This window comes from Macaca thibetana, chromosome 3 (genome assembly GCF_024542745.1).
Source record: "Macaca thibetana thibetana isolate TM-01 chromosome 3, ASM2454274v1, whole genome shotgun sequence".
NCBI lineage: Eukaryota > Metazoa > Chordata > Mammalia > Primates > Cercopithecidae > Macaca > Macaca thibetana.
This window is the reverse complement of record NC_065580.1, coordinates 86,966,115-86,985,242: the sequence shown is the minus strand read 5'-3', so window position 1 is coordinate 86,985,242 and position 19,128 is coordinate 86,966,115. Positions and strand designations below refer to the sequence as shown.

Here is a 19,128-nt window from a genome sequence, read left to right as displayed (position 1 = left end):
CTTCATACTGGGAACTTGGGGTGAGGAGGCCCTATCTTTTTAGCCATTACACTGAGCTGGCTGGGGGAAAGAAGAAGAAATTGGTCATGGCTCGAATACCACAGTCTGTTCTTACCAAAATTTAGTAGATTTTCTCGAATAAATGTTTCTTCATTTGCTGAATGTCCTTAGGACAATTTTCAGAGGCTTTTAATGGTTCTTAAAATAATTTTTGCTAGTTTCAACGATGAGAGAGTCTGCAGAGCCCCTTGCATTGGCATTTTGGATGTCTCATGTTCTCTTAAGCATTTTTTAACTTCATGCCCTGGTATAGAATTCCAAAAATATACAGTTTCAGCAGAATCTTTTCTCTTAAAGCAGCATACATGTTTGTGTGTACACACATTTCCTTTTTGTCTTATCTTCTAGCCCTACTGATAGGTGTTGAGCTTGACCAGTTGACCTACCCTTCACCTACTTGGATACCGCTTTCTCTTTGTCACCCTGTGTCCTCATTTTTGCTTTTATGGTTAGGTTCCAAATTTCTACTTGAGGCACTGGAAGGGGTGACACATTTTATAAACTGTCTATTTGGCTCATACATTCACTTTGATTTTCAGCCAATTTCTTGGCTTTTGCAAACCAGTGTGTGGACTATTTATCTTATTCAGATGTTGGTCTCATCAAGAAGACACTTGTTTTATTTGTGCACTAATTTCATATGCTGCAATCCCCATGTAGCAATTGTGTGGAAGAAAGGATGTTTTGGAGATCATATAAGGTTTGGTTAACTGCCCACCATTGAACTGTGTTTTAAAGCAGTTTCACTAAGGCAGTTGTTTTGGTAATGGCCTTCAAAACTGTATTACAATGAGACTCCATTAAAGATAAAGGGAAAAATTGTCAGACATGAAATGTCTCTTCTAAAGTTCAGATGCAACTATTAATAAGACAGCTTTCATCATAGCAATTGAAGTCAGTGGGTATTGCCTGAGGAAGCATTGCATGGAGACTGTGTTTGAAAGGAACTGTTTTTCCTCATGAATTAAAGCAAGACACAAATTAGAGCAACCCACATTGTTTGGATTGTTGAGTCTCATCTAGGGGATCTTGAAGAACTTGTTTATTTCCTTACGTATCTAATATGTAAATCTCCTGAGGGTATATTAATATTCATTTGCAATCCATATCAATTATTTCATGATAGTCTTTCTCCGCCTCCTTCATCTTCAGAGAATACCCAGTTGGATCTTAGCATCTTTTTTTTAAGTGTTGACCTCAATGGCCTGTGATCAGAAGGATTTTGAACCTATAATGAAGAAAAATTTCACCTTAATGTATGCAACTGTAATACTATAAAATTGATTTTTTTTTTAATCTGAAATAACCATTTGTGAACCAATCACACTTATTCAGATGTTTTCTTAAGGTAACTTGTTGAAGGTATGAATAAGATCTATCAAAAGTGAGATACTGAATTCAGAACTTCACTTTAAAATAGCTTGTAGGTGAAATAATATATTCTTTGCCTGTTTGTTCTTTAGGCAGCAGGAGCCATTCGACCTCTTGTATCTACTGTCATCAGTCCATCTGCTGATGGTTGCTTAGACCACTCGCTAGAACGTGCCAGACACAGAGCAAGTGAAATGCCCCAAGCTTTTCTATTTGATGTGATTTATGAAGCATATCAGCAGGTAAGAATTCGGGCTTTTTGAATAAGCTGCTGTTATGTTGGGTTCCCCAAGCAACCTCCATATTTGGAAAATTTCCAGAACTTATGGGACTGAGCGTATAGTTATACTCAAGGCTAAGACTTATTACAATGAAGTATTAAGGTTATACAGCTGGATCAGAAGAGAGACACACAGGCAGAATCTTTAGGAATCCATTTGCAGGCTTCTAGATGCTCTCTTCCCTCCCTCTCCTGAAGGATCATGCAAAGCACACTTTCTTTCCAGCAATGAAAATGCAGCAAATTGACATTTATGCTCTCCTGTTGGAGACACAGTGCCCAGGGTGTTGGATTGGTCATGTGGATATCCTCTGCTTGGCACATACAAAAATTCCAGATTTCGAGAAGGAAAGTTGGTGTTCAGCATAAATCATATTGTTGATACCTACAGTCTAGGCAGGCACAGTGGCTTGCCCTTATCAGTTAATTCTCAGATGCTGGCTGAGGGCCTGTCTTATAAGCCAGTCTTTTTAAGAACAGCAGTTTCAGATGTACTATGGTAAGTTATCTATACAGCTCCTTAGACATTTTGTTAATCAAAATTTTAGTTAAAAGTAAGTAACTTAAAAATCAAGTATTTTCATTAATATTACTGGATTGCTTCTGGTTTTCATGTTTTGGAAATACTGCTGTACTTACATAATTTTACTGTCATTTGTTTGCCCATTTGAGTAAATAGTTATTGAATATCAGATATTGAGCTTGTCAGAAACTTTGCAATGAGATAAGTTTGAGTAACTAATCTAGTGCTTTAGTCAACTTGCTATAGGAGGTGAGGAAGAATTAGGTAAGAGGATAGAAGAGTGGCCATAAGGATTAGAGGGTAGTATCCCAGAAACTTAATGAAGAGAGTACTTTCTGATTGTGCTGAATCAGATGCAAGCTGATCCATGGTCATCGTAGAATGTGGCAAAATAAAAGGAGGTGTGCAGTTTTAGGTTATAGCTAACTCTTCCTCTTCAAATGGTGCTGGAAGGTCACAGATGTCTATACTGTTAAATGTTGCCTAGGATTTCTAAAAAGTGAGACTGAGAACTGTACATAAACATTTGCAATGTGAGATTACCAGTGTTTGACGGGCGTGGTGGATATGAAAATCTTGTTGGAATTGATCTAAGAATAGAAGGGCTGATTTTTGGAGGAACTTTTATACATATTGAGTAGAGAAATGGGAGGAGGTAGCTGAATAGTTATAGATTAAGACTGACTTTTTCAGATGGATGATAAAATAGCACATTGTTATGCTGATGAGGGTGATTCCGCAGTGAGAAGACAGTAGTAAAGTGAGAGTAGATGGGACCTACTACATTAGTGGTATTGAAGTTGACCTTGGCTGGGAATATGGGTAGTTCATCCATAGGGACAGGAGGAAAGAGTAGGTGAAGACAGATGCAGATAGACTGGTAGATGTGATGAGAGGACTTGGAATTTGTCCCTTTTGAGGAATGAATGCAGAAAATACGTAATAGTGTTGACCATTTGGGAACTGAGCAGTGCATTAGGGTTCTCCAGAGGAACAGAACTAACAGGATATACGTATATATGGAAAAGAATTTATTAGGGAGAATTGGCTCACATAGTTACAAGGTGAAGTCCCACAGTAGGCCGTCTGCAAGCTGGGGAAGAAAGAAGCTAGTAGTGGTTCAATTAGAGTCCAAAAGCCTCAAAAGTAGAGATGCTGAGAGTGCAGCCTTCAAAGGCTGAAAAGCCTGTTGTCTGATGTCCAAGGGCGGAAGGAACAGGAGTAAGCATCCAGCACAGGAGAAAGATGATGGCCAGAAGACTCAGCAGGCCAGCTTATCCCACCTTCTTTTGCCTGCTTTGTTCTAGCTGTGCTGGCAACCAATTGAATGGCCCCACCCACATTGAGGGTAGGTTTTCCTCTCCCAGTCCACTGACTCAAATGTAACTCCCTTCTGGTAACACCCTCACAAAGACACCCAAAAACAATACCAGCTATCCAGGCATCCTTTAATCAAGTTAATACCTAATATTAACCATCACAAACAGATATCTGGCAATTGTAACCAAGGTGTCATATGAAGTTGAGTCAGTCAGAAGATACCCATTTCAAGCTGGTCCGTGGTCACTGTAGAATGTGGTAAAATAAAAGGTGTGCAGTTTTAGATTATAGATACTTCTTCCTCTTCAAATGGTGCTGGAAGGTCACGGGTGTCTAATTGCCATTCTATATGCTGACTGGCTGGATTGCTTCTTCTCCCTGTTTCTTCTGGCTTATCTCATTTGTCCCCTTATATATGCTCTAGCCATGTTCACTTTAGTTCTTCAAATACAAGATTCCCACTATCTGGAAGTTTACATCCCACCTTGCTACTTATTATTTAGTTATCCTATAATTATCATTTATTCAAGGAATTCTTTCCTGTCTGGCCACACCAGGTTGGGCTGACCCATTCTGTGTTCTTCTAGTGCCTGTTTTTCTTCTCTCCCCAGCATCAGACTGATAATTGAATAATTGCTTGAAGTCATTTGTGAAATGTCAGACTCCTCTGCTAGGCTGTGAGCCCTATGAAGGCAGGGATGGTACCTGTCTTGTTCTTAGCAATCTGCCTGGTATATTACTAATGCCAAGTATATATATTTGTTCAAAGGAATGATCATAAAAGGCTGTGCATATATTTTTAAAATGGTCCACATACTTGCTCTTCCTCTGCCTAGGCCACTCTTTACAGATCTAAAACTGCTTATTTCCACTCTGTTTTGTTTTTTTTTGAGATGGAGTTTCACTCTTGTTGCCCAGGCTAGACTGCAATGGCACAGTCTCGGCTCACTGCAACCTCTGCCTTCTGGGTTCAAGTAATTCTCCTGCCTCAGCCTCCCAGATAGCTGGGATTACAGGTGCCCACCAACATGCCTAGCTAATTTTTTGTATTTTTAATAGAGATGAGTTTCACCATGATGGCCAGGCTGGTCTCAAACTCCTGACCTCAAGTGATCCACCTGCCTTGGCCTCCCAAAGTGTTGGGAGTACAGGCGTGAGTCACCACACTTGGCCTATTTCCACTCTTTATTGAGGTCTGTAGCAAACATCACCTCCTCAAAGAAGTCTTACCTGATAATCTTATAATCTTAAAGTAGCAGCATCTATCATGTATCCCTTTTTCTAGTATAAGAATCACTACTCCTGCCCACTTTTGTTTTCCATTTGGTTTGCATGCAATATGTTTTTCCACCTCTTTACCTTAAGTTTATTTCGGTAAGGCTCTTGAAGACAGCAGATACTTGGTTGGTTTTATCCATTCTGCCATTCTGTATCTTTTAATGGAGGATTTAGGCCATTTGTATTCAATGTTACTACTGAGATGTGAGGTACTGTTCTATTCATCATGTTAGCTCTTACCTAGGTACTTTTTTTCATTGTGTTGTTGTTTTATAGACCCTGTGAGGTTTATGTGGAGGGGGTTCCATTTTGATATATCAAGCTTTTGTTTCAAGATTTAGAACTCATTTAGCATTTCTTGTAGTGCTGGTTTGGTAGTAGCAAATTTTCTCAGCATTTGTTTGTCTGAAAAAGATTTTATCTTTCCTTCATTTATGAAGCTTAGTTTGGCTGAATAGAAAATTCTTGGCTGACAATTATTTTGTTTCAGGAGGCTAAAGATAGGACCCCAATCCCTCTGGCATGTAAGGTTTCTGCTGAGAAGTCTGCTGTTAGTCTGATAGGTTATTCTGCTGAGGTGCTGTAACGGCCTGTGTTGCTTGGCTACCAGCCAGGAGGTGGTGCTTCCAAGAGAGCAGCAGCTGTGGTATTAGCAGTGGGATTTGAGCTTGCCCTGAGTTGCCATGGGGAAGTATTCTGGCTTCTCAGGAGATGAGTGGGGCCATAAAGTTCCCAAAAGTTTGTCCTTTGTGTTAAGCTACCAAGGTGGGTGGAGAAATACCACCAGGTAGGGGCAGGGTTAGGTGGGTCTTAGCTCAGACTCTCCTTGGGTGGAGGCTGCCATGGCCACTGTAGGGAACAGGTGGTTCTCCAGCCACTGTGGTAGTGTTTCAGGGAGGAGTATAACTGCCTCTGTTGTGCAGAAGAGTTCACAAAGTGAGTAGGAAGTAGCAGGCAGCAGTAAGCCTTACCCAGCTCCCACATAATTGGTGAGGCCTGTGTTACTCCCATAGTGCCCTGCTAACAGCACCACATGTAGATCTGGGCAGCCTGCACACAGGACTCAAATCTGCCCCAGGCCATTAGATTCCCAGCAGAAATAGCAACCATGGCTTTCAGACCATGTCCCTCCCCATCTGCCCACAAGGCTGGGCACCCAGATCCTGCACTCCTATCTGTGGCACACTTCCAACTTACCCTTGGGTTCTGTTCAAGGGAGTTTATCCCCACTTGAGATTATATCACAGAATTCAGTTGGGAGCTTCTTTCACCCTGCAACCCCTCCCTGAGTTCATTGGCTAACTTCCCTGAGGGATGCTCTGAAATATAGTCAGGAATGGCTTCCCTTGGCTAGTGCTGGAGACTGGGAATGCCTGCAAGGGACTTCCTGCTATTGCTTCTACTTTTATATTTCACACCACTCCCTAAATCCAGTCCAGCTCCAGGTAGGGTTAAGGCCTTCTCCTGTGGTCTGGATTTTCACATTCCCCCATGGGGATGTATGATTGGAGGCAGGCTCTCCCCCTCTTACATCCTGGATGCTTAGAGTTTTTCACCTGTCTTCACAGAGTAGGCTGCAGCCTGCCACTTCTTTCAAAGGGTCTGTGGTTCTTTTGGTTTTTCCTGTTAAGTTCCTATTGTGGTTCTTGGGGAAAGAAAATCACAGTGTAAATCTCTACTCCCTATTCTGTCCTTCCAAGTGGGCTAGTCACGCTAACACTGCCTGCTATCTGCCACCTTGGGGGCAAAAAAAAGATCATACTTTGTTCTGCTTTAGTTTGCTTCTTAGATATCACTACCTGATGTATCTTTTTTGGTGTGTATCTTTCCTATTAAAACCTCAGTTCTGTGAGGACAGGGACTTTATCTTGTTTAGTCTCATCTCTAGCACCTAGAAGAGTTTATGGCATGGATTAGGTTCTTAAATATTGTTGGATGACTTTCATGTGTATACATATATGTAGACACATATTTTATATGTTAACACTAATGCCAGTTATATAAACAGATTTGGTGTGGATAATATATGTGCATATATTAAGTACATACACATTAATGAAGTCCCCTTAAAAAATCTTTAAGAAATTCATCTGAAAAATTTTTGGAAGTATGGGCAAAGATCTGTGTGTAAGGTTGGTGATTTGCAGCATTTTTATAAGTGTCGTCATTTTTACTGAGTCTTTATTTCTAGAGATCAAGAAAATTGTGACATTTACTAATAGAAGCTTTAAAGGGTCACTAAACATTATTTTTGCAGAATTTGAGTATGAAATTGTTCATGTTAGAATGTTACTGAGAAACTAATACATAAAGTTGTAATAACAACTATATAAAATGTGTATATGCCTGTTTGTAAGTGTAAGTGCACACACAAAATCAGAAAGGTTGATTGCACTTGTGAATACCAAAATGCTGCTAGTGCCAATGACTGATAATTTAAAAGTCAATATCTATTGTATTTTACTTAAGATACATAAATTCGTATGTGTTTGTTTTTAAAGAATCTCGGACTTTTCCATATAACTAGGTATTTGTCCAGTTTTCTTTTATTAATATTGGAGAAAACTATTTCATCCTTGAGAATTTTTAATAACACATTAGGAGTTTGCTAAAGGAGAATATTTCTAAAGAAAATAACAAAAGAATAATACAAATTCAATAGTGGAAACTATGCGATCTCCAGGAACATGAAGAAAAGCCCACGGATTGGTCCAGTGGATTCTTATTGAATCTTCAAATGTGAAATTCTTTTCTGTGCAGTTTGAAGAAAAATAATAAATTATTATACAAAGAAGCTTTTTAAAATCCATTTCCTGAGAAAATTGTTGTTGTGCGCACAGATGGTATTCTGAATTTTGTTGTTCAGAGACCTGGCCTTGATTCTAACACAAGTTTTTGGTACATAGAGAATTTTAGAAGGTAATTTGTTAATTAGGTTTGAATGAAAATTCATGAAAGATACAGCAGGATTCAGCCAGTGACAGAATGAGTCTCTGGGGTGTTAATTATGTACCTTTTGCTTTGATATCCTAGACTTGACTGTGGAGATATGTAATATTTAAGTGTTAATCTCATAAGGGAGATTGAGAAGCTGTATTTTTTAAATGCCTGTTTAATTGAAACAACCCCTCTCCCCATTTTTAAAGATTCCTGTTGCTTATCTGTGGGGAGCTGAATATAATAGCTGTAAAATTAAAGAAATATGACAGGAATTCCAATTCATAATTCATAGCCTGCCTGTACCCCACATGCGTTAGAATAAATAAGACTTGTACTGTCAACAAGTTTGGGCTTTAAGTACTGAGTTAACAGGGATAAGTTAAGAAGATGAAATTTTATGAAGTGTCTTTTCTTTATATCCACAAAGCATTACAACTCTCAGAAGTTTTATTTCCATTTTACAGTGTAGTTCCCCATTTCTTCTCCTTTCCTGCCTTCCTCCCTGGCTGTTTTTGCTAGTTGTTTGGTTGCACCTGGATTGGATTTGCAGATAAGGAAGAACCTCAGGGGAAACCTCATGTCACACTGGGTTTTTGGATAAGGGGCACAGTGGGCACAGGGAGCAAGAGGTACAGTAGAAAGATAAGAGGGCATAAGTTTTGTTTTTTGTTTTGTTTTGTTTTTTTAAATGGAGATTTGAGGAAAGGGGCAAGGAATGAAAAGCTCTCAGGAGGGTGAGTGAAAGAACATACGAAGAAAAATGATTTATAAAGCGAGATGAATAGGGATTTAAAGATGAAGCTTTGAGTCAGAAAGAGCTGACTTGTTACTTTAGTGAAAGTATTTGCAAACCATCGTTTCTTATACAAGTCAGTTGCAAACCACAGTAGCAAAGTGGCACATCTCAGTTATTAATGAAAACGAGATCTATATATTTATGGTATTTCATCAGAGAAAGTAAATTGACAATCTTGATGATGAATTTGGAAAGCATTTAACTCTTCAAGGTCACGCGTCTTCCTACTTGTCATATTTCCCATGTTTTTTTTTTTTTTTTTCCTCCCTCTTGCCTTTTATTTTTACTTCTGTCAATTATTCTACTAGGTAGGTTCATATAGTCATGTCATTTTCTTTGGTTCCATTTTGGAAAAATTATGAAGAGCTGTAGAAAAAAATGATCCTGTGACTTGGCTGGGATCTTCTTTGAGTATATTTGTTACCCCCAGAAATTTCATTCTCAACCGTTAGCCTAAAAACATAAATTAGCCTAAAAGCATAAATTACTTTTATCTGTTGTTCAGTTCATATGTATGGCAGTTTATAAGTGTTTCTAGTTCTGTAAGTTTCTGTGAGTTTCTTTAAGACTAATGAGTATAGTTATACAAGGTTAGCAGTGGTTATAGTTTCAGCCACATTTTCTGTAGCTTTTAATGTTCTTTAGTTTTCTAGCTTTTGTCAATCTGATGGTTGTATATTTATTTGTGTTTTAATTAGATCTACATTGCTAGTGAGGATGCAGCTTTGTATGTTTGTTTATGTTTGTGTTACTTATTGCTGTGGTCTGAACGTCTGTGTTTCCCCTAAAATTCCTGTTGAAACCTCACCACCAAGGTGATGGTATTGAGAGGTGGCACCTTTGGGAGGCGATTAGATCGTGAGGGCTCTGCCTTTATGAATGGGATTAGTACCCTTAGAAAAGAGGCCTGAGAGAGCTTGTTTGCCCCTTCTACCATGTGATGATGCAACAAGAAGGTGCTATCTAGCAGGAATGGGTCCTCATCAAAAACCGGATCTGAAGCCTTGATCTTGGACTTCCCAGCCTCTCATATTGTGAGCAATAAATTCTTTTTATAAACTATGCAGTCTGAGGTATTTTGTTACAGCAGCCTAAGTGGAGTAAGGCACTTACTAACATTTTAATATGCTTTAATGTATTTTGTCCACTGTCTTCTGGGTGTCTTATCTTTTTCTTGTTGATGTGGTAGGGTTTTTTATACATCCTAGATACTATTTTTGTCTTGGTCTTACAGGTTACAAATATATTTGCATCTGTTTGTCAGTGTTGTCTTAAATACATTCATAGATTACTTTGTTGCCAAATCTTGAGTCGAAGGTCTTGTTTAAGTTGTTGTCCATATCATCGTATCATCGTTGTATTTTATTCTATTTTTCCATTTCACACTTAGGCCTTAAGTTTGTTTGGAGGTCATTTAAAAATATTCTGTGATACAGGGCACCTGCCTTTTTCATCTTTATAAAGAGAGATTTTTCAACATCATTTATAAAATCATCCATTTTTTTGACTAATTTGTGCCTCTATTATGTTGCCAACTTTTTTTATATATGTAGATTTATTTCTGGGTTCATTATTCACTGTCTCCTGTGATACCACCATATTGTTTTATTTTCTGTTAATTACTTTCAAGATTATCTGTTTTAGCACAGGTTCCCTAGCAAATAGAGCCTTAGGCAAGGCTTAAATACTGATGTAAGATGATGATTACAAATCTGGCCATTATTTCACAAACACAGCTGGTCATTTCATCACATGGGGACATATTCAGACAGGCTTATCCAAAACTGTTGTATTGTTACCTCCAATGTACTGTTCTAAGACTCAGAGTTCATCTGGCATCTCCCCCTGTGTTAGCATTTCTCCCAGAGGCAGTGAACTCCTGGCTCCTTCAGTCACAGGGAGAAGCCAGATCCCATGACCTGTATCATGATTCTCTGTCTCCAGAGGAAGCTATGAGTAGAAACCAGAGACTCTGGCTGCTGTCCTCAGTTAAAGGACTATGAGGTCCCACATGCAATTAGTCACTCTGGTAAAGGGGTCCTCGGAGACAGATGAGACCAAGGGAAACTGAGGCAGGGAACAAGATGTGACTGATACACTTGGTATCGACCTTTATATCTTTTCTATACATTTGAAATCTTATGTTAAGTTCCCTCCAGTTGGAAGATTTTATTGGAATTCTTTAAGATTTTAAATTGATGTGTCTCTCACAGTCTGGGAGAAACATCAACAACAGGTTGTTGTTCAACATTTGTTATGTGAGCTGGGTGATGGTTAATAAAAATCAAGCCATGACAAAAATTACTCCTTGATTTGCTTGAGGGGCAGATTTTAATTTACTAAAATTTTCAGGAAATAAGCAATCTCGAAACCCAAGAGAATTCATGCTTTAAATCCAGATGTTTTGTGGTGCCTAGGCCACACTGCACATTGATTATATGGCAGATAATGTTGAGCATTAGTTCATCATTGAACATTACCTGTGACATCTGCATCATGCCAATTTCACCGAGCAACCTGCAAGTCTCCTGCTTCTACACAACATTTTACACACTGAAAACATTAGTTGAAATAAAGAAAAGCATGCAACGCACTGCTGTGGGATTTCCTTACCAATCGAGACTCATAGAAAATAAAATTGAGTTCTTCAGATGCCTCCATTCCTTATCTATCTGGACAAAAGGCAACATACACACACCAACTGCCAGGGCAAACCTTGGGTTTGGACGCTAGGATGTTTTGACGTTTAAGAATTCATTCATCAATTGATCAAACTTATTTTAGATTTGAAATTATTTTTTAAGATGTTTGTCTTTTGTGGCCAGTGCTTTTAGGATGGACACTATTATTATGACCTTTGGGGTATAAGTACCTGAGGCTCAGATGCTCACATTTTATGCCTTAATGTAAAAAGACACAACTTTAACTTTCAGGCACATTCAGTGTAAAGGCTGTATTCCAATAATTATTTCCTGCCCTCAGTAAATTTTATAACTGAAAAAGATCTATGGATTAAGTTGATGTCTTTACATTTTCTTATTTATGAAGATAGTACAGTTCATTCAGATCTCTTACATTCTTTGAAGGATTTTTTACTTTATATTAGTAATTTCTTAGATTAGTTTTTATCTGTTCTAATATGTTATTTTCTATCACATTTTCTAACTGACATTTGCTCTTACAGCATTTTTCTGTCAGGTATATTGAACTTATAGCAGGCAAATTTATTTGAACTCTGGTGTTGTTTCTATTTGAATTCTAAGTTTTCTACTCCCATGATTGTATTGTCTGCAATAATGACAAATTTGTACTTTTTTCCCACTGGTCCTTATTCATTTATCTTTGTTGCTTTGGCCAGGACCTCCAGTATCGTGTTGCAGTAATGGGGTATGTTTTTCTAGATTCCATCACTAAAGAGACTGTTTCATTTTTTAAGTATAATGCTTGATGCAGGGTTTTTTTGATAAAGACTTTATCAAATTTAATCTACCTTTAATTTTCACTTTTCTAAAAAGGCTTATTTCTCTAAAAAAAATCAAATAGCTATTGTGCTTTTTGAAATCTCATCCTTTTTCTACATGTAGCTCTCATGCTACTTTTTTCTTTTTGTCTAATGTGAATTAGCATTATAGACTTACTGATTTCAAACTGCCTTTGTGATTCTGGGGTGAATACTGCTAGCTGCAGTGTTTCAGACTACTGGATTTAGCTACCTGATATTTTGTTTGGGATATTTTCCCTCTGATATTATCCCTCTGTTGGGATATTTTCCCTCTTCTTTTCATAATTTGCTGTCCTTGACTTTCAGTGCAAGACTGTGCCAATCTTAGAAAATGAGTTGGGTCATTTTTTGTTTGCTCTTTTTGGGAAACACTTTTAAGATAGAGTCATACCTCGTTATTGAAATTCCAATAGAGCTCCTCAGTAAGACTTTCTAAACTTGGAGCTTCTTTAGGGGTTGGTGGGGCAGGGCGGAGGAGCAGCCTTTTGATGGTGTTGATAATTAACATTTCAATTTCCATAATAGTTATTGAATATCTAGACTTTCTCTTTTTTTCTGCCGATTTTGACGCTTTGTATATTTTTCTAAAACTTCTGTTCTTTTATATTCTCAAGTTTATAGGCATGGTATTTTTTTTAATTAAGACGTATCTGTAGGGGACGGGGAAGGGGAGATGAAGCTGGTGTTGGAGGAAGAGAAATGATTATCAAAAGCAGAAAAACTGAGACAAACCTCTGACAAGCATTATCAAGCCAAAAAAAGGAAGAGTAAAACAAATACATCTTGAGTTAAATACATAGATCATTCTTTAAATCTTTCTTAGATTTTAGTAAATATATTCTAAGCCGCTAATTTCTTATACTTAATACAATCAGAATTTCTCTAACATGACAAATTGAGATACAGTGCTTTCATTATCTTGTAGCCTGTATTTAATAACTTTCTCTCATACCTCAGGTGTCCAGGCAAATAATTCTCTCCTTTGTTTTATAAAGTTAAATATACATATTTTCAAAGCGTAGATAATTTCTTATCTGACACAATGCTATGGTTTGTATGTGTCCCTCTAAAATTCACATGTTGAGCTTAAACTCCAAAGTGATGACATTACGAGTAGGACTCTTTTAGAGGTGATTAGGCCACAAGGGTTCTGTCTTCAATGAGATTAATGTCCCAGGCATCAGAGCTGCCCAGCCCTTCTACCTCTTCTGCCATGTGAAGGCACAGTGTGTGTTCCTTTTTGCCCCTCCACCTTTTCTGCCATGCGAAGACACCATGAGAAGATGCTTTCCCCAGACACCAAATCTGCTGGCACAGTAATCTTGGACTTTCCAGCCTCCATACTATGAGAATAAGTTTCTATTGTTGATAAACTACCCAGTCTGTGGTATTTTGTTGTAGTGGTCTGAATAGACTGAGACATGCACTCTTTTAAAAAGTTACTTTGTAAACTTGTGATGAAATATATAACTAAATCTACAGTTTTAATTATTAAGTGTGTGGTTCAGTGGCCTTAAGTACATTCACACTTTTCTGCAACCATCATCTTCAGAATATATCTTTCAAAACTGAAACTTTGTGCTTATTAAATGGTAACTCCTCTTCCCCTCTCTCCCAGCTCCTGGCAATCCCCATTTTACTTTGACTCTGAGTTTGACTGTTCTAGGTGTACCTCATGTAATCATTGTATGTGACTGCTTATTTCACTTAGCATCATGTCTTTAAGGTTCATCTATGTTGGAACATGTGTCAGAATTTCCATTTTTGGGCTGGCTGAGTAACATTCCATTGTGTATACATACCACATTTTGTTTATCCACTCATCTGTTAATGGACCCTTGGGTTACTTCCACCTCTTGGCTATGGGGGATAATGCTGCTAATGCATATGTGTATATAAATCTGTTGGAGTCTCAGCTTTCAATTCTTTTAAGTATATTCCTAGAAGTGGAAATACTGGAAAGTATGATAATTCTACTTTGAATTGTTTGAGGATTTGCCATACTTTTTTCATAGTGGCTGTACCATTTTTATTTCTATCAGTAGTTCACAAGGGTTTCCAATCAGTTTCTACACATCCTTGTCAACAGTTACTTAAAAAAAACAAAGTAATTGTCCTAATGGCGATGAAATGGTATCTGATCGTAGTTTTGATTTGCATTTCTCTAATGATTAGTGATGTTGAACATCTTTTAATCTACTAATTGGCCATTTTTATATATCTTCTTGGGAGAAATGTCTATTCAATTCCTCTGCCCATTTAAAATTGGGTGGTTATTTTTTTTTCTTTCTTTTCTTTTATTATTATTATTTTTTTATTATACCTTAAGTTCTAGGGTACATATGCACAACGTGCAGGTTTGTTACATATGTATACATGTGCCATGTTAGTGTGCTGCACCCATTAACTCGTCATTTACATTAAGTATATCTCCTAATGCTATCCCTCTCCCTTGCCCCCTCCCCACAATAGGACCCGTTGTGTGATGTTCCCCTTCCTGTGTCCAAGTGATCTCATTGTTCAGTTCCCTGGGTGGTTATTTTTTGTTGAGTTTAGGAGTTCTTTATGTATTCTAGGTATTAACCCTTTTCAGGTATGATTTATAAATATTTTCTTCTATTCCAGAGATTGCTTTTTTCACTGATATATCTTTCTTAAATTTAGATATGGTTCAATTTATTTTCTGTTGTTGCCTATGCTTTTGGTGTTGTATCCAAGAAATCACTGCCAAGGTTAGTCATGAAGATTTTGCCCCTATGTTGTCTTCTAAGATTTCTATAATTCTTGCTTTAACTTATATTTAGGTCTTTGGTCCAGTTCGAGTTAACTTTTATATACGTCATGATGTAAGAGTTCAAATTCATTCATGTGTATATGGATATTCAGTTTTCCCAGCACCATTTGTTGAAGAGTGTTTCTCGTCCATTAAATGGTTTTGGCGCCCTTGTCAAAATTATTTGAACGTATATGTGGGGGTTTATTTCTGTACTCTATTAGTCTATAGGTCTCTCTTTACTACTACTACTTCAACTACTACTACTTCTCCTCCTCCTTCTCCTCCTCTTCTGTTGTGATTAGTGTGATTTTATGGTACCATGTGAAATGAGGAAGTATGAGACCTCCAACTTTGTTCTTTTTCAAGACTGCTTTGGTTATTTGGAGTGATAAAGTACTCCTTAATGTAATTGACTCTTACCATATTTTCTTTCTTCCTTTTGTCTTATTATCTAGTGTAGTGTCCCAAATCTAATGGATGTTTAATGAATGTTACTATGAGACTTGATGACTTTTTAATAGTATAAAATACCGCATGCTTTTAAAACAATTTATTTTCCTCACGTACTACAGAATAGAAAACTGAACTTATTGTAGAATCCTTAGGTATCAATACTACTTTCTAAAACATACTTTTTATCCTAGTTCACACTTGTTCTGTAGGAATCGTGTCTTTTTTTTTTTTTTTTTTTGAGATGGAGTCTCGCTCTGTCGCCCAGGCTGGAGTGCAGTGGCCAGATCTCAGCTCACTGCAAGCTCCGCCTCCCAGGTTTATGCCATTCTCCTGCCTCAGCCTCCCGAGTAGCTGGGACTACAGGCGCCCGCCACCTCGCCCGGCTAGTTTTTTGTATTTTTTAGTAGAGACGGGGTTTCACCGTGCTAGCCAGGATGGTCTCGATCTCCTGACCTCGTGATCCGCCCGTCTCGGCCTCCCAAAGTACTGGGATTACAGGCTTGAGCCACCGCGCCTGGCCAGGAATCGTGTCTTAACAAGACATGAACATCTGTCTTTAGGCTAGACAATTTCTAAAAATGCAGTGTGGATGAAGTCCAATTGTAAACATCTAAAGAACAACAGAAGACAAAAAATAAAACGGAGGACATAGAAGCAGAGGCTAGAGTGGGGACACCAACAATAATAGAGTTGTTACTTCCTTCCTATGGCTTGTCCTGAGTTCATGGTATTGTATTGGAAAAGTAGGATTCTGGGGTAAAAAGACTTTAGTCTGAGAGATTACTGGAAATCTCAAAGGCACACGATTGCTGTTTATGCCTTTCTGGTAAGAAAGTTAAAATGGAGAATAAAAGAGAAGAGGCATATAACACTTACTCTCTCATAAGCAATAGGTAAAAGGTTCTCTTGGCACTGTCAAAGGATTTTTGTTTTATCTTCTAAAATCCTGTTTTTTGTTACAGACTTTGGCAAGGGAGGCTCCTTCTCCTGAGTAAATAGAAATTAACTGAGATATATATCTTCTCTTGATTATTTACTGCAAGAATCTGCATCTTAAATTAGGTTCTCGCTTCTGGAGGATGGTCAGGAGGGGACAAAAGTTAGAAGGAAGTTGAGAAGTGACACAGATGGACACTAAAGAATTAGACATAACTGACAGTTAAAACTGCTGGCTTTGCACACCAGCATCCAAGCAATGCTCTGACATTCTTCCAATGATGACAATGTTGACTACCAAGCAATTCAATGACGACAGTACTTGTGATCACACTGTGAATTACTTGTGTACTGGTAACGATGCCATTATTTCGGGGGACAAATGAAGTTTAAAATGAAAAACTTGCATTAACTGGGTGTGGTGGTGCTCCCAGCTACTCAAGAAGGAGACTGAGGTGGAGGATCACTTTGAGCCCAGGAGTTCTAGGTTACAGTGAGCTCTGACTGCACCACTGCACTCCACCTTGGGTGACAGAGCGAGACTCTGTCTCAAAAAAACACAAACCAAAAACCCAACATAAAGATTATTAACTGCTAATATTAAAGCATTTTCATGAACTACTTTTGTAGAAATTAATCAAGTCTGAAATAGTTTTGTAGGATTCATACCCTACAAAATTACATGCCCTTCAACAAGAACTTAGACATTATGGATTTAAAAAATAAAAAATCTATTTTTTTCTTTACGTTATTTCAAAGTCATCGTTTTACTGACATTCTTTGTGGGCCTTAATATCTTGAAAAAACTTGTTTCAGGCTGGGAGCTAAATATGTAGTTTTGCATTATATGGACAATTTAGAAGACTCATTTTGAATGCTTTTGACATTAATCAATTTCTTACTTTTTTAGAATTAGTAGAAAGCAATTTTTTCAGAATATTTTGGACAAGTGGAATTTATACTATTGAATGCCAAGATACCGGTACATTTGCCTCAAGTAGGTACTCTGAACCATGAAATAGTGGGAGTTTTCTGCTTATAGTATTCTTCAGATTCTGTGTCAAGTCATTACCCAAGGTTTTTGATTCCTAGTAATGACAGAATAGCATGCCCAACCCTTTGGATACAAATTATAAACTGTGATATATATTTTATGGATGGGTGAATGGGGGTGGCAGGATAGGTTTGACCTATTTGTATAAAGGCAGTTAAGAGTGAAAGTAGGCAAAAATCAGAAGAGATTTAGCTCGTGAAAGGTAATTTTACTGGGTGAGAGCTACCTTTATATGTTGTACCACTTAATCGCTTCCCAGCTCCAAATCCACCCATCATTGCCTGCTGGACATCTCTTTTGCTTAAGACGTCTTAAGCTTCATCACTGGAGGGTGCCAAAGGGACGCTGCGGGAGGAGGGGGCTTCTTTTCCTCATTCTGGCATGTTTCCATCCCTGCTGGCTCCACAGCTGCCATGGCCATGTGTGTGGCACTTGGTGGTGGTTACTTTCTAGCAGGTTTTCCCTGCCAATCTGGCCTGCTGTTCTCTGCCTGCCAGCTTCTGCCTGTGTACACCGTTGTGGAGATTTTCCTGCTTGCCAGTCCTGGCCCGTGGCTCTGTGCCTGCCAGCCTCATTTTGCTAGTACCCCAGCAGTAGACTTCCAGCTTGTCAGGCCAGTCTGTCATTCTGTGTTCAGCCTCAGGCTCCTTGGCCATCCAGTCGGGGGCTCCCAGGTTGCCAGGCATTTGCGGTTTCTGACACAGCCTTGGCCTGCCGTCCACGCACCAACTCTGGCCCACCTCAAGCCATGAAACTTCCCTGCCATCCGGTGGGCTGCAGCTCAGACATGGAGAGGGTATGCTCCTTCATCAGGTACTCCCCCTCAGACTTTGGATATCTCTGAGTCCTGTCTTATTCCTTCTCAGCAATAAAACTACCATAGTTAACACTTTATATGGAATCTTTCCTGTTGAGATTATTGTGGCATTTATGACTCTTGACTGAATGCTGAATGATAGCTTTTCTCCTGAGGTCATTTCACAGTTCCTGTAGTGACAAGGCAGACAGCTACTATCTTTTTGTCCTGTGAAGTAGGAGCTTGCAGCTGCCAAGGTAGCTGGAAATTGAGGGGGATATCCTAGAATAGTGGAGCTACAGAGGAGGGAGGCTGCACACGTCTATAAAATCCCCTAAAGGTGACCCAGGGTGGTGGCTCATGCCTGTAATACCAGCACTTTAGGAGACCAAGAAGGGCAGATCACTTGAGGTCAGGAGTTCGAGATCAGATTGGCCAACATGATAAAATCCTGTATCCACTAAAACTACAAAAATTAGCTGAGTATGGTGGTATGCACCTGTAATTCCAGCTACTTGGGAGGCTGAGGCATGAGAATCTCCTAAACCCGAGAGTTGGCGGTTGCAGTGAGCAGAGATTGTGCCACTGCACTCCAGCCTGGGTGGTAGAGCGACACTCTGTCTCAAAAATAAATAAATATCCCCTAAAGGCTTTGCTGACTCCTGAACTGTGTACACAGGGGGCAATATTCTAAGGGACTCATGGGAAAGCATCCACCTTCCCATGGGAAGGTGGAAAGAGAAAAGCAGATACTTCAGCAGCTGCTGAGGCGGAGGAGAAACAGTTTGGAGTTCAAATCCTGCTATATTAATGGGAGTTTGATAAACATCTTTGGCTTTTCATTGATATCCCAGAGAACCACATTTTAGGAGTGAAGACCACTTCCCAGGACACACTCAACATCCTTCAGAGAAAGTTAACAGAATCTCTAAATGTAAAACATCATTTACAGTGCTCAGTGTGTAGTTAAAACTTATTAAATATTGTGACTCGTGCTAAGAAAATAGGTCAATAGAAAAGGACCCAAATGTTGGAAATGGCAG

General features: G+C 38.7%; 1 protein-coding gene across 4 annotated transcripts in view; it reads left to right on the top strand.

Moving 5' to 3' along the window:
- The window catches only part of CRPPA (CDP-L-ribitol pyrophosphorylase A), a 328,621-nt gene that overhangs the window by 37,324 nt on the left and 272,169 nt on the right, over positions 1–19,128 (top strand). For all 4 annotated transcript variants that reach the window (XM_050785380.1, XM_050785382.1, XM_050785381.1 and 1 more), the window contains exon 3: positions 1,524–1,673. In XM_050785380.1, coding sequence (XP_050641337.1) covers positions 1,524–1,673 — 150 coding nt within the window. The remainder of the gene's footprint in view (positions 1–1,523; positions 1,674–19,128) is intronic.